The sequence below is a fragment of the Peromyscus maniculatus genome, chromosome 3 (genome assembly GCF_049852395.1).
Source record: "Peromyscus maniculatus bairdii isolate BWxNUB_F1_BW_parent chromosome 3, HU_Pman_BW_mat_3.1, whole genome shotgun sequence".
Taxonomy (NCBI): domain Eukaryota; kingdom Metazoa; phylum Chordata; class Mammalia; order Rodentia; family Cricetidae; genus Peromyscus; species Peromyscus maniculatus.
In genome coordinates this window covers 79,030,845-79,044,580 of record NC_134854.1, presented here as the reverse complement: position 1 = coordinate 79,044,580, position 13,736 = coordinate 79,030,845, and the positions used below count along the sequence as shown (strand labels likewise).

General features: G+C 42.9%; 1 protein-coding gene across 3 annotated transcripts in view; it reads right to left on the bottom strand.

Moving 5' to 3' along the window:
• Window positions 1–470: 470 nt before the first annotated feature.
• Itprid1 (ITPR interacting domain containing 1) overlaps window positions 471–13,736 on the bottom strand; it is a 144,733-nt gene continuing 131,467 nt past the window's right edge. For 2 of the 3 annotated variants that reach the window (XM_076566853.1, XM_076566852.1), the window contains exons 12-14: window positions 8,581–8,708; window positions 7,381–7,492; window positions 2,379–5,421 (exon numbers count right to left, since the gene is read on the bottom strand). In XM_076566853.1, the coding sequence (XP_076422968.1) occupies window positions 5,137–5,421; window positions 7,381–7,492; window positions 8,581–8,708 (525 nt within the window). In that variant the 3' untranslated portion in view covers window positions 2,379–5,136. Of the gene's footprint in view, window positions 5,422–7,380; window positions 7,493–8,580; window positions 8,709–13,736 lie in introns of all 3 variants that reach the window. The other variant, XM_076566851.1, reaches the window with a different exon arrangement.

Below are 13,736 nucleotides of genomic sequence, written 5' to 3'. Positions count from 1 at the left end.
TTTTTGTGGATGGACCCATATTCAGGAATACATGGATAGCACAAATCGAACATGATAGGTTATTTGAAAGCAAAACAAAGTGAGGACATAAAGTTGGGGGCAGGGCTAAAAGTGGTAGTGGATCTTAGAGGAGCTGGGGGAATAAGAATGAATGTGATGAAAATGCATTGTGTGAACTTTTCAAAGAATTAGTAGAGATCTTTATTTTTTAAAAAAAAGGTAAAACATTAGAGAGGCTGAGCTCAAGTTCAGGAAAGATGGCTTCCATGTTTTAGATTCCGTTTACATTCTCCAATTTTCAAGAAAGGAGATTTGACATCAGTTTGAATAATCTGTGGTCCGTTTAATTATAGCTGTTACATGTTGCTCAAATTCCAATTTGAAATTAAATATGCAACCCACTATCCCATAGGAAACTACCCTGGAAATACCTCCTCCCATGAAGAAATAACTGATTCTTTGACCTCTTTATAAATGTCCTATTTTATTCCATTTCATCTCACAGGAACCAATTACTACCTCAACAAAGAATGAGTCATTCAAGAGTAAATTCTCTTATCACTAGAATCTTTCAGCTTCATTTTTCAATGTTAGCAAAATTATTTTCTTTTGAGGAAATCTAAGGTTTAGCTCTACAGAAAGAAAGAAAACAGAACTAAGAAAGATCTGTTCAATACACAAAGTCTTGTGGAACATGCTTCTGGAGAATATTTTTCTGTGCACCAAACGTGAATTTCTTTACGCGAATCTTTGTGGTCTTGGCATAAGCTATGGATCAGAACAACCTTCAAGGTTGTTTTCTTTGTCTCCATCATGCAACTTAGGTCTTCACTCATGCAGAACAAAAACCAAAGAAAATATGTGACTTGAATTCCAAGTGTTATTTCTGAAATGAGCCCCTCTAATCAAGGCTTTTGGCTTTGAATCCTGAAATCTGGAGGGGGTAAAATCCACAGGAGGAAGATCCCTGGAATATGCCACAGAAAAGGCCAAGTTGTTCCCTGGCAAATTTCTAAACTTGAAGTCTGCTTACTCTTTCCTTCTTTTTTAGTTAAACAAGTAGCTTCAGCTTCATGTAAAAGATTGTGTGTGTGTGTGTGTGTGTGTGTGTTGTGTGTGTGTGTGTGTGTGTGTGTTTATCCACTTCCTGAAGGTAATTTCTCTATTTTTATTTCTATTTATAAACACACGATCTAAGATCTCCTCAAGAATTAACTTGGACAATATCAACATATATTAAAAAAAAAAAGGAAACAGAGCTTGGCATCATTCAGGAAATGCAAAGGAATTCTTGTTTATCTTGATGGTATGACAGCAGTTAAGAGCTAAATGTTGCTAAAATGGTAGGTACAAAAGGATTTCTGTGTAGTAGAAAACATTTTATACAAAAGCAACAGACACTATCTGTTTACAAAAGTCAAATGTGGTCAGTATGTTAAGTTTTTCAAGCTCTTCTAAGCAGTGAGTATTTGCCTGAAGTAAGATTTTTGCCAAACTCAATGCAGAATACAGACAGAAAAAGAGTTACTCTGGTTGAGTTGGGCCTATTAGTAAGCTCCACATAAGCCCCAAGGCTTGACAGTTTTAATATATTTCGTTTTAGAAAAATCAGTGGACCAGTGTCAATTTAATCCCCTACTGCTGTGGGATGAAAACTTCAAACTACACCCTACTAGATCCCAAACCTCAGACAGTTTAGTTTTGGTGTGTGTACGTGTGTACACGTGCGTGCGTGCGTGTGTGTGTGTGTGTGTGTGTGTGTGTGTGTGTGTGTGTTATGCATAGGTGAGTTTCTGCTCTGGAGTTTTGTTGTGGAGATATGTGACAAGACACATAGAGTACTTGGTGCAGCACTTAGCTAAGGGTAAGATGGCCAAGCATTGGCATCTACTCCTGCTAATGACAAACACTGTATTTACTTACTGAGCCTTGGCATCATTCCAGGCTCCAGCTAAAGGGCTGAATAAGCATTCTCTGTGTTAATTTGTAGATGATGACCTTGAGATCTACAGAGCTCAGTTTATTAAATACAAATAATTAGTTGTGAAATTGGATCAAACCTCGGGTTTATTGCCAGAGTTCAGTTGCTTCTTATTAACAAACCCAGCACTCAGCATACCTTTTTATAAGTCAAGCTTTTGGTCTTTGAGCTCTTCTTCCTCACTACCAGAGTCATCCAGAAAAACAGAACCAACTGGAGATAAGATGTTTATCACATGAACCAGGAAAGTCAGTGATTACAATCAGTCTGAGTCTGAGAACTGGAATTCCAGGTGACATTTCGCAATCAGCCCATCAGTCATTAAAGACAGTAAAAGTTCTGGGTGGGACATAGAAGTGTTTCTACATTTTTTTTGTTCACTTTTATCTTTCTTGTTGGAGAGCTGGGGTCTGCCATTTACTATGTAGAGCTCTTTGGGGATTTCATTTGCCATTCTTCATTCAAGCAGTGGGTCTCTGTCTCCTCCTTCACATCTGAAGTCATCTTTCCTGGAGGTTAAAATGATCCACACACAAATCCCTTTTAAGTGCAAGCTTAGCTCCTCCTACAGCTTGAAATGGTGTTGCTTCTGCGGTGAGATCATCCGCTTCCCTGTCTCTTGAGAGTGCTACTTTATTCTGCTCATCTATTCCTCAGGCATTTGTTAATATTCTTCCAGGGTAAGCTGCTTTGCTCACAGAATCCTTCTCAACAGAAAGAAGGTAATGATCACATTGGACTTACTGATGTGTTCGTCTTTCATCAACAATAGCCAACATATATTGAGCATTTAGTCTCTGGGGGATATTGTGTTAATTACTGCAACCAATTTACTGCATTTATTCTGTCCAACAAGCCTTATGTTACACAATAGAGTGTTTGCAGAAAACATACACATCTGCATACTTTGAACACTTTAAATCATCCCTAGATTACTTGTAGTGCCTAATAAAATATGTTACAAAATAGTTGAAGGAGGGCAAGAGCAATGTCTATAATGCATATGCGATTGTTTTCTGAATATCGCAGAGCTGTTAGTTGAATCTGTACATTCAGAGTCTGTGATGTGAAGGAATGTAGGGATATACAAAGTAGTCCAAAGGACAAGCATTTCAGATTGACATGAGAACAAAGTAGGGCATGAGGCCATCAAGCAGGTAGTAGGCAGTCCAGTGAAGAACAGGCAGGAACCACAGGCTCAAAGGCTGCAGGCAAAGGCAGCTCAAGTCTGAACCAAGACAAATGTTGACAGTCTAGAAAAGGAAGAAACTTAGGATGTACAAAAGCAATTAGGAGCCAGTTTGCAGCTGGAAGTTGCATCATACCGTGGGAACCAGAGTAGGGGTGTGGTCCAGGAAAGCAAGGCAGCAGCAGAAAGGAAAGGGCATAGTGATTCCTGGCTGGAGCAACATTTTGGCAGCAGACTGCTCTGGGATCATAGTCTTGAGATGACTCTCTTAGTTATCTGACATATTACTTCTTAGGTTCTCTCCCTGAGTCTAGGAACCATGACCCTATTGGTGCCGGCGGAGACAGTTTGTCAGTTGCCGAGGCATCTCAGAGAGAGGGAAGCTCAAGGCATGTCAAAGGCTCATGCCTTGTGCTGTCACCAGGCTATGAGGAAACAGCAGTGATGCAGTGACTGATACCGAGGTGCCAGTAAAGGCCACACGGGGACAAGGCAGATGGGTTCATCTGAGTGTGTGTGGTAGGAGGATGGAAGACTGGGGTTTAGAAGGGGTTGGCGCTGGGGTCATACATATGGTGCATATGGATGCTGAAGAAGATGTGTGAATGGAGATGTCCACATTCTAGGGAGGTACAGCAGGAGAGACAGTGCATGGTCCCTGGAAATCAGAGCCTCACTGGAGTCATAGCAACCAAAGCAGGAAGATAAGGAATGAAACAGGCTAGTAGACAGTTTCCAAAGGAATATTGTCTTGGGTTCCTAGCTAGGAAGTGCCCTCTGCTTACTCATCCTCTCATACAAACAAGAAGCTTCCCTCAGGAGTTCTTATGATGCTATTTCTCACTATTTCATTTTTCATCTATTCTTGATTCTAGTCATCCCTTGGCTTTCATATCTACCTCCATGCGTTTTCCCTGTAGTAGGAGCCATGCTGTTCCCACAGCTGGATGGAAACAGCTGGACAACTTTTGACTTGAGGGACAACTGTAAGCCATAGGTTTATAGCCAGCAGCCTCACCTCTCCATAGGTTTATAGCCAGCAGCCTCACCTCTCCATAGGTTCCATGGTGGTATCTTTTTGTGATTATAAAAGGTAGCTAAGACCCTATGAAATCCATGTTTAACACTTATGGAGGCTTTCTGTTGCACTTGCAAGAATACATGCCCTTAGACTCCTGACCACGGCCTAGAGGGAGTCAGGGTCCTCACATAGGTCCTCACTATCGCCTACCACAGTTGGCAAAATAGCGTTTCTACATCCCAGCCTGTGAACCTTTCTCTCTTCTGCTTTCCAGTCTTTTGAACATGAATTCTCCAGGGCTTCCATCTTCTTACCTTCAAGTCTTTCCTAATAGCTCCCTTTGATGAGGTCCCCAGGGCACTTCCCTCCCATGTCACATGGTGACTCCTCCACAAACTATATGGAAATGGTATTTATTTGTTGTTTCTCTCACTTTATCCAACTCTTGATGCACAGACATTCTGTCTTGCTCACAGCTGCCTCCAGCATCAGCAGTATCACATCTCTGAACATGCCTTCCGGGTGCCTGAGCAGACTCAGATACTTATCTGTCATAAAATAAGGTCACATTGTCTTTTTCTTGCTTTTTAATTATACACATATGTGTGTTTATATTCGGCCGCCTCCACTAGGACACATGCTCTCTCAGGGTAGAGGCCGTTCTTCTTGACTTTAATTATAGATACATATGTGTGTTTATATTCAGTCTCTTCCACTAGGACACATGCTTTCTCAGGGTAAAGGCCATATGCTACTCAATGACTATAATATACCCCAGTCAGGCACATACCGGGTGACTCCTTATTATGTAATCAATGAATATTAAAATATTCTGAGTTTAATCATAGAATAGAAGGGTACATAGGAATCAGATTCCCTTGTTACAGCTGTTCTGGGATCTTCCATTTTGTACAAAGGTCATCAAACTCTCTGGTCTAGCAGAGATTACTCTACAGTACTACTTGATGAAGGACCCGGACCTGACTCTGTCATAGCTGGTGACTGTAGAGACATCCTTCGTCTGGTCTCACGGTCAGAGGGACAAAGAGCAACCAGCTGAGTCACCCCCGAGCAGGGAATCTGCTGCCCATTGCTGGCAGGCAGGGCAGGCTCAGGGGCCACAGTGTGGGTTTGAACACATGAACTCTGGCCGTGCTCTCCCTCTGTCCAGTTGCATTGCTGCAGATTTGCACAGTGTTCAGGCAGCTCCTCTGAGAGAAGGTCTAGCTGCTGAAAGAAAAGACAAAAGGGAGTGTGTAAGGAGCAGGCTAGGAAGACAGAGCCATGGTGATATACATGCTGTACTGGTTAGTTCCTTGTCAGCTCAACCCAAGCTACAGTCATTTGGGAAGAGGATCCACAACTGATAAAATGCCTCCATCAGATTGCCTGTATATCTTGCTTAATATTGAAATGTGGCAGGGCCCAGCCCACTGTGGGCAGTGCTGACCTTGGGTAGGTAGTGATGGGTTGTATAAGAAATCAAGTTGGGCAAGTCTTGGAGAGGCAGGCAGTAAGCAGAAATCCCCCATTGTCTCCACTTCAGTTCCTGCTTCCAGGTTCCTAACTTGAGTGACTGCTTTGGCTTCCCCTGATGATCAACTATAATTTATAAGCCAAATAAACCCTTTGGTCTCCAAGTTGCTTTCAGCTATGGTGTTTTATCATAGCAACAGAAAGTAACTAGGGCACATGGGGAGGAATGTGTGGGTCCAGAGATCTGAGCTGCAGAGAGAGGCAAGAAACCAGATACTACTAAGAAAGCCAAAACTGCTCACCAAAACAATGTCTGTTTCCAAAGACATTTTACAAAAGACAATAAATAAGCTACATTTACTTAAAGACCATGACTTTCTACTCACCTCTCACTCTTAACCCTAAACAATATCCCCCATGAAACTTACAAGTTTTTGTTCACAGAAGGAAATCCTTAAGATTTAAAAAAAATTTTTTTTAATTGATAATTACGTACATATCTCTTTGTAGTTGCCTAAGGAGTCCAGTAAAGGGTGTTGGGTCCCCTACAGCTAGAGTCACAGGTAGTTGTGAACTACCGGTCATGGATGCTGTGCACCAAGCTTCTGGAAGTGCTCCTAACTCCTGAGCCATCTCCCTGCTCTGTCTGTAACCTGTATCTTTGTTGTGAGTTGCTGTCTTTGAGCAGTGTTAAAAAGGAGAGGGGGTTCTTCACAACGTACAGAAATGTAACTGGAGAACTAAGGTACCCACTAAAAAGAAACCCGAATGTGACCCTCCACCTGTGAGCACGCTCTACTCTTCCTGCACATTTCCCTCTATTAACAATCCATGCTAAAGCCAGGCAGTGGTGGTGGTGGTGGTGGTGGTGGTGGTGGTGGTGGTGGTGGTGGTGGTGGTGGTGGTGCACGCCTTTAATTCCAACACTCGGGAGGCAGAGCCAGGCAGATCTCTGTGAGTTCAAGGCCAGCCTGGGCTACAGAACGAGATCCAGAACAGGCACCAAAACTACACAGAGAAACCCTGTCTCAAAAAAAAAACCACCCCCCAAAAACAACCAACCAAACAAAATCTCTTTAATAAACTTCAATTCTGATTCATGTTGCCTTATCTTGGAATTATTTTCTTTGATAAGGTCATGAATTCTGCTTATACTTGAATGGAGACCCCAGTAAGAAAGAGGGGTTCTCCAGGCCACTGCAGGCATGTGGGAGACATAGAATGGAACTGTTCCTCTGTCCCTGGTGGTGACAGAGACATGTCACACTTACACCGAACAGTTACCTCAGACTTGAAAGAAATGTGTTTATGAGGTGCCAAGGTTCTGTAATGGGCACTTTGAGCCAATAGCAGGGTATAGTAGTGACCTAGCTCATGGATCAAAAGGCTAGCTTTGCTAGTCTGGGATCTGGGATTCTTGTTCTTACATGGAAAATAGGTAGTAGTACTTTGCTTTCCTTTAGATGGCAGGAGAAAGCTTGGAGTAGCTATAAACCCGAGCCAACCACCGCCTGACAGCTGTGTGGGCAGGAGCAAAGCAAGGTCAATCTCTTTATGTGTAAAATGCAGGTGTGGCCATGTAACATGTCATGCTTCCGTCTGGAATTGTCACACCACTGGCTTCTTATTGAAAGCAGCTCTCCCGTGAGTAGTAGGCTGGAGACACTTAGACTCTGCATCCACTCTGCATCCGTTCTCCACCACACCGCTTACCAGTAGGACACCCTCTTTGATCTGCCTGGCCCGGTCTCCTAACTGAAACGCCAGCTCTGCCACCTGCTGCCTCAGGGCCGCTCGCAAAGTCCTCAGGTCCTCAGCCTCTTCCCTGCATGAAGATAATAGAAAAGGAGACTTCAAAATCATCACCAGATGCAGTCTTCTACGCCCCTCTCACCGAGTGGGTCCTGCCTTTGATATCTCTTCTGAATTTTATCTCTCTCTCTCTCTCTCTCTCTCTCTCTCTCTCTCTCTCTCTCTCTCTCTGTGTGTGTGTGTGTGTGTGTGTGTGTGTGTGTGTGTGTGTCCGTCCGTGCGCATATGCCTGACACAGTGGCGAGCAGAGAGCACCTTGCAAGCCGTTCTCCCGATGGAACTCAGGTAGTCAGGCTGGGCAGAGTGAGTACCTTACCCACTGAGCCATCTCTCTGGCCTCTGAGATTCTTTAAAAGAGACATTGGCCTTCAAGATTTGATGCAGCTATAGAGGTAAGTCTGCTACTAGGGCAGGTACCCCCCCAACCCCACCCTGCACTCTTTTGCGATGGAAGCTATGGATTTGCACTTTAAGTACACTAACATTGAGCCGCATCCCTAACACACCCTTATAAAAAAGAAATCCTATTGTGGTATAATTCATGTATCATGTTTATCTATTTCAGCATACATTATTTGTAAGGAAGTTACCAAATTGGATAAGGATGACGAGCATGCAGCTCTAGAACATGACATCTCCCAATAAGAACACACACCACCCATGCCCTTTACTATTAAAACCTATCCCCACAGTCACAGGCAATCAATGATACATCCATTTGGGTAATATTTTTAACTCCTGTGACAATAATGTACATTTCAAAACTCTAATAACAACTCCCCCAACATTTGCTTTTGTGCAAGCCTCATTCCTATCAATTAAAGAAATCCTGCTGGCCTTCCGCATCCTCCCAGCTAATTGCCCCTCTTCTAACCTCCCCAAATAGCCCCAATCTTCAATAAGAGTGTGCCCATCCAGTGATGGCTCTCTCAGTTTCACACTGAGAAAGCAAAACGAAGACCATGAAAGCAGAGGAAAAGCTGGCCGATTTCTCATTAGCCCTGCTCCATCATGCTCGTCTGCCTTGCCTGCTCTGATTACCTCCCCTTGCTCCAGGTGTGTGGTCTGGGACTTACTTTCATGCTTGCCTTAGATAATTACCTTTCCTCTTCTGACATGTCCCTGGGAAAGAGTGCCTGCTGTCCCATGAAGTGCTGTTCAATTTCCTCTAAGTGCTCCTGGAAACTCTGGCACACCATCTTCATGGTTTCCATCTCATAGACTGTGCACTGACAACAGACAGAAAACCCAAAGCTGGTGACCTGTCTGCTAACATGGCTGGAGGGCTGGGCTCTGCCTTCCTTCCCATTTGGAATTCACTGTTTGCAAAGAAGCCCAACTGCTAACATTTTTAGAAGAGACCAGGGAGACCTAGCCCGCAGCTTTGGATGAAATTAGAGGTGGCATTTGACTAAGACAAAGGGGAGCAGTTGCTGAGTGGTACTTGGGTGGGAATTAATTATGTACTGGGGAGTGCAAGCCAGTCCTACACAATAGGCAGGTGCAAGAAGGTGGACAGAGGAGAAGAGGAAGAACCATCAGAAAGCAGACTTACACTTAGAAAAATGGAGCTTCCTTTAATCTTTCTCAGTATTGGTACCCAGAACCCCATCACTCTTAGCATTGAGAACACTGAACATATCTACTCATGTGTAGTTGTTCAGGAAAATCTGCTTAGAATGCTTTTTACTAGTTTTACCCTTGCTTCGCCATAATCCTCGAAGAGGGAAATCTGCAGGATCCACTCTACCCATCTAACAATCCCAACTGAGAGAAATGCTAGGCATCCATGCTCTCTACAAGCTAGAATCAAGACTTGAGCTCTTCTTGTTCCCAGGTTCCCTCAGCCGTCAACCCTTGCTGTCTTTGGAGTTTTAATTTAATATCTTCTTGCAACCTCCAAGAGTTATGAAATTTTTTACAGCTAATAAGTCTGACTTGTAGTGAGTTGACAAGAATCCAGCATACCACTTGACCATGCCCTTATGTTGACCACCCGCTATCATTCAATTAAATTGCTTACCTAAGTGTTGTGGGATACTGATCACACTGTGAACCCTGAGTTTACATTTGCTTTAATTAAATAAATTAACCTTGGCTTAGGAGGCTGACAGAAAGTAATCATAGAGCATCAGAAGGCATCTGGAACAGATAGAGAGACACTGGAAGTAGTAGGGAGGGGTTTTGAGTGGCACAGCTTTTTTGATTTGGCAGAGATGCAGGTAAGGTGAAAAGGGCGTCTTGGGACACTAACATGAATGGCAGTGTGGACACAACAGGGATGTCACACCCATGAATTCTCAACAACCTGGCTGAGAATTCAACCCAGCCTCTCTGAGCTAGCAGGTTTTCACCCCAGCCTTTGAATCTTGAGTCTTATTTATAAATAGAACAATGGAGATTTAGTCAAAGCTACCTTTAACAGCAGTGACAGAGCCAGTGCCTGTGGGAACAGAATTCCCATCAGGCTGTGGCTTGAGAGGCAGAAGCAGATCGGTAGCTGCAGAGTTGCAATTGTTGGCTGGAACAGCAGTAGATTAAGGTGCAGTCACAGTGATGAAGTAAAACAACACCTAAGAAAGCTCAAGGTTGCCAGAACACACACACACACACACACACACACACACACACACACACACACACACACTTGGAAACAAACAAACAAAAACTAGTTCTCACTCTCATCAAGCACTGATTGCCTGTAGCTTTTCATCTAGGGGTAAAAACTGGTTTAATTTTCTTCCATATATGCTCTCATATATGGTGTGGTCTTTGTAGGTCTTGTGCAGACAGCCAGGTTGTTGAGAATTCATGGGTGTAACATCCCTGTCATGTCCACACTGCCATTCATGTTAGTGTCCAAGCAACCCAGCTGTGTAAAGGTCTTCCGAGTATCCTGAAGTCCTTGCTGTCTACTGATGCCCTAGGATTAAAGGATTTTATTTATCTGTGTTTTATTTTCTAAGGGGAAGGTTAACCTGAATTAGATATTCTCCCTTCTTGAGCTCCAAATAGGTGGCTCAAGATAATGCACATTTATCATGCAACAGGATATAACAGCAGACATTCCTGTCTCTGGTTCTTACAGTCTTTCCTCCCTCTCTTCCAGGATGTTCCCTGAGCCTTGGATGCAGGGGTTGTGCTATGGATGTCCTGTTTGGTACCACAAGGCTCACATATTCTCCGCATTCTGACAGCCGTGGATCTCTCTAACAGACTCCAGCTACTGTAGAAAGAAGCTTCTTGCTGAGTGCTGAGAGCTGTGTTGAGTAAGCCCTGCTGGGAAGGGAGGCACAGAGGCACAGACTCTAGCCTTCCTTCTTTGCAGCAGTCACTAAAAGGGTTCACATTTCTGAATGACTGTGTTACACAACCCAGAAGTGTCTTTCTTAAGCCATCCCTTTGAAGTGAACCCAACTAGAAGTCTCCATGGGAGGATGGATTCACATGGGCTTTAGAGAGGTAAATGATATGAAACTTGTTTGACTGACAAGCTGTGGAATCCACCGTCCTCTGCCTCTGTTTCTGGAAAGTCCAGGACTTTTTCAAATCTTTATCCTCAAAATCACATGGTTAATATCATGGCAGCTCTGTGGTTATTGGTTTACCTATGTGTTTAAAATACAGTCAGCTCACAAACACACCTGGCCCCCTGCCCTTTCACCGATTTCTACTTCACTAAATCCACTGAGCCCCTACTCTCTCTCCCCCCCTCTCCCTCCTCTCCCTCTCTCTTATTCTTTCTTTAAAGTGCCCATATCACTCCTGCACAGGTCAAAATGAAGTCTGGCTCTTTCCCTTACTGTCAGTAGTTTCTGAATCAAATAAATCTGTTTCCACCACTTTGACTGATGTCCTCTGTGCATCTGGGAGTCACTGAGCCCAGTCTGTCTGTGGGACACCATGCTGATTTGCTGATCTCCTGTCAGCTCTCCCCCTTGTTTTGCAGGCTGTATTGCATGATTCTTTGTGTACACCTATGACCCAGATCCCCAGGGCCGCTGCCATCCGACTTCAAGTGCTGTTAATGCTGGTGGATTCTGTCTCTATCAGACCCTCTTCCAGATCAGTAAGAGAAGCTACTGGCTGCGGCTTACCTTCTTCCTCCCTTTTTCTCTTAATACATGTCTAATGCTTTACAAGCAGCAATGTGTCTAACTAAAAATCTGCATTCCCTAATCTTCTCTTCCAATGCTGATATCCGAAGAATGGGATCACAGAGGATGTTGTGGGCTTTTTGAGAAGCAATTTTAATGAGAATCATTTGACTGCTGGGCCATGGACCCTACCATCCTCTGCCTCACTTTTTAGAAAGTCCAAGATTGGTTTTTATCTTTATCCTCAAAATCACATGGATCATGGCAGTTTGGTGATTATTTTTTCACCTAGAAGCTTCATAATGGGAATATTATTCTAAGACTGATACTTTGATAAGAAAATGCCACATCATCTTGTTTTGAGTTATTTTATCCGGACTGATATATTTAGCTTTAGCATGAGTGAACTCAAACCAGCTGAGGGAAGACTTTGACACATATTGATGTTGACGAGAATGCTTAAAACATTACCAAATTATGGCTGATAAAAAATGGAAACCATTTTGGAGTCCACGTGAGCATCTTTTGCAGATAAGTGTTTAGACACAAACCCTTTAACAGCTGTGTCTGTAGTCAAAAATGTTATTCAGATTTCAAATCTAAGTCACATGGTGGATCTTTTCCTTCTCAGTATCTAACCAATTCACTTCATGGAGTGAAGTGTAACGAGACAGTATGAGGAGGCACATTTCCCTCAGGAGGGAGCTGGCTCAGTGCTTTGAGTCAATTCAGGTGCAAGGAAGGGCAAGGCCAGACCACAGCAGCACAGTGCTCAAGCAGATTGATTTCATTAACATTGGGCTTCAAGCCTCAGCTCGATGTTTGGGGATAACCCTTTGCGAATGGAATTTATGTGCTGTAGGGCTTGGATTTGGGAATAGCTGATGGCCAGATTCTGATTTAAGACTGCAGTGCTGTGGAACATTCTAAAGTGCTGCCATCTCCTGGTCATTCAGAAATACACAGTATAGCCCCAGAACCGGCAAAAAAGATTTCAGAAGAAAGGAAAATGCAGGCAAGGGGAATGGGAAAGGGGATGACACATCGGTGTTGATCTCTGTTGTCTGATGTAAAATCTGGGTCACACTCACATAAAACACAAGGTCTGCTCTACTGGCTTAACTCATTGATGCAAACGTCAACAGTAAGAGTGACAGTATAAAACCAACCCCCAAACAACAACACCACCTTTCATTTTTTAATTAACTCACACTTTTTAAACTTGGTACAATTTCCTTTTCTTTTAACCTAAACCTATAAATATTATAGAAGACTCAGAAATCTTATTTCTAGTGCATCTTATTCTGGAAATATGTTTGGCTTTGTATTAATATATTTTAATTAAATTACTCCCAAGAATTCACACATAAAAGATTAATTACATGAACAAATAAGTTTTCCACTAATAAATTATTGTTAAAAAAACCCCTCATGTACAATTCCAATTCTAAACACATCAACAAACCATTCTTCTAGATAAGCTAGAAGACCACAAAGCCTGCTGTGGGTTTCTCCATAGTGTTGTGCATCATTGGTTAAAAGACAATGGGATGGGGGATACTTTTCCAAATCAAGATTTTATCCAAATTTGCTCTTACTTTCAACATCTACTTTAAATGACTCTTGTCATTTGACAGCATCCATTTCTGTCTGAAAACCCATGGCCTTGTTCCTGGTTATTTTTGTCCTAATATTTCCTAACCCTAGCTATCCCAAAGCATTCATCAAGCCGTGTTTCCTGCAGAACCTTTTTTCAGGTTTCACAGATTCAACCAGGCGAATTCTCAGGCTCAGTCACGGCACATGTCACCACATGAGCTGCTTTCCTTCACCATTCCTCAATTTTCTTGAATAATACCCTGCTCATAGCAGAAAGCAACCCCATGCATACCTAAGTGTGTGGGTGCAAGCATGTGTGTGTGCACGTGCATGTGTGTGTGTGTGTGTGTGTGTGTGTGTGTGTGTCTGCAAATAGATATACATATCTGAGCACATGAATTCACCATTCCCATTGAATGAGTATTTCTGATCCCTTAAATTTAAGGGAAAATACATGGCTATCTAGTAAAACTCTGTAGGACATCCATTTCAGCCAAAGCAATTCCCTTTGTGTCTTTTCTGTATAATTACAATTTCTGGTTTTGGTGTTGTTGATGTTAG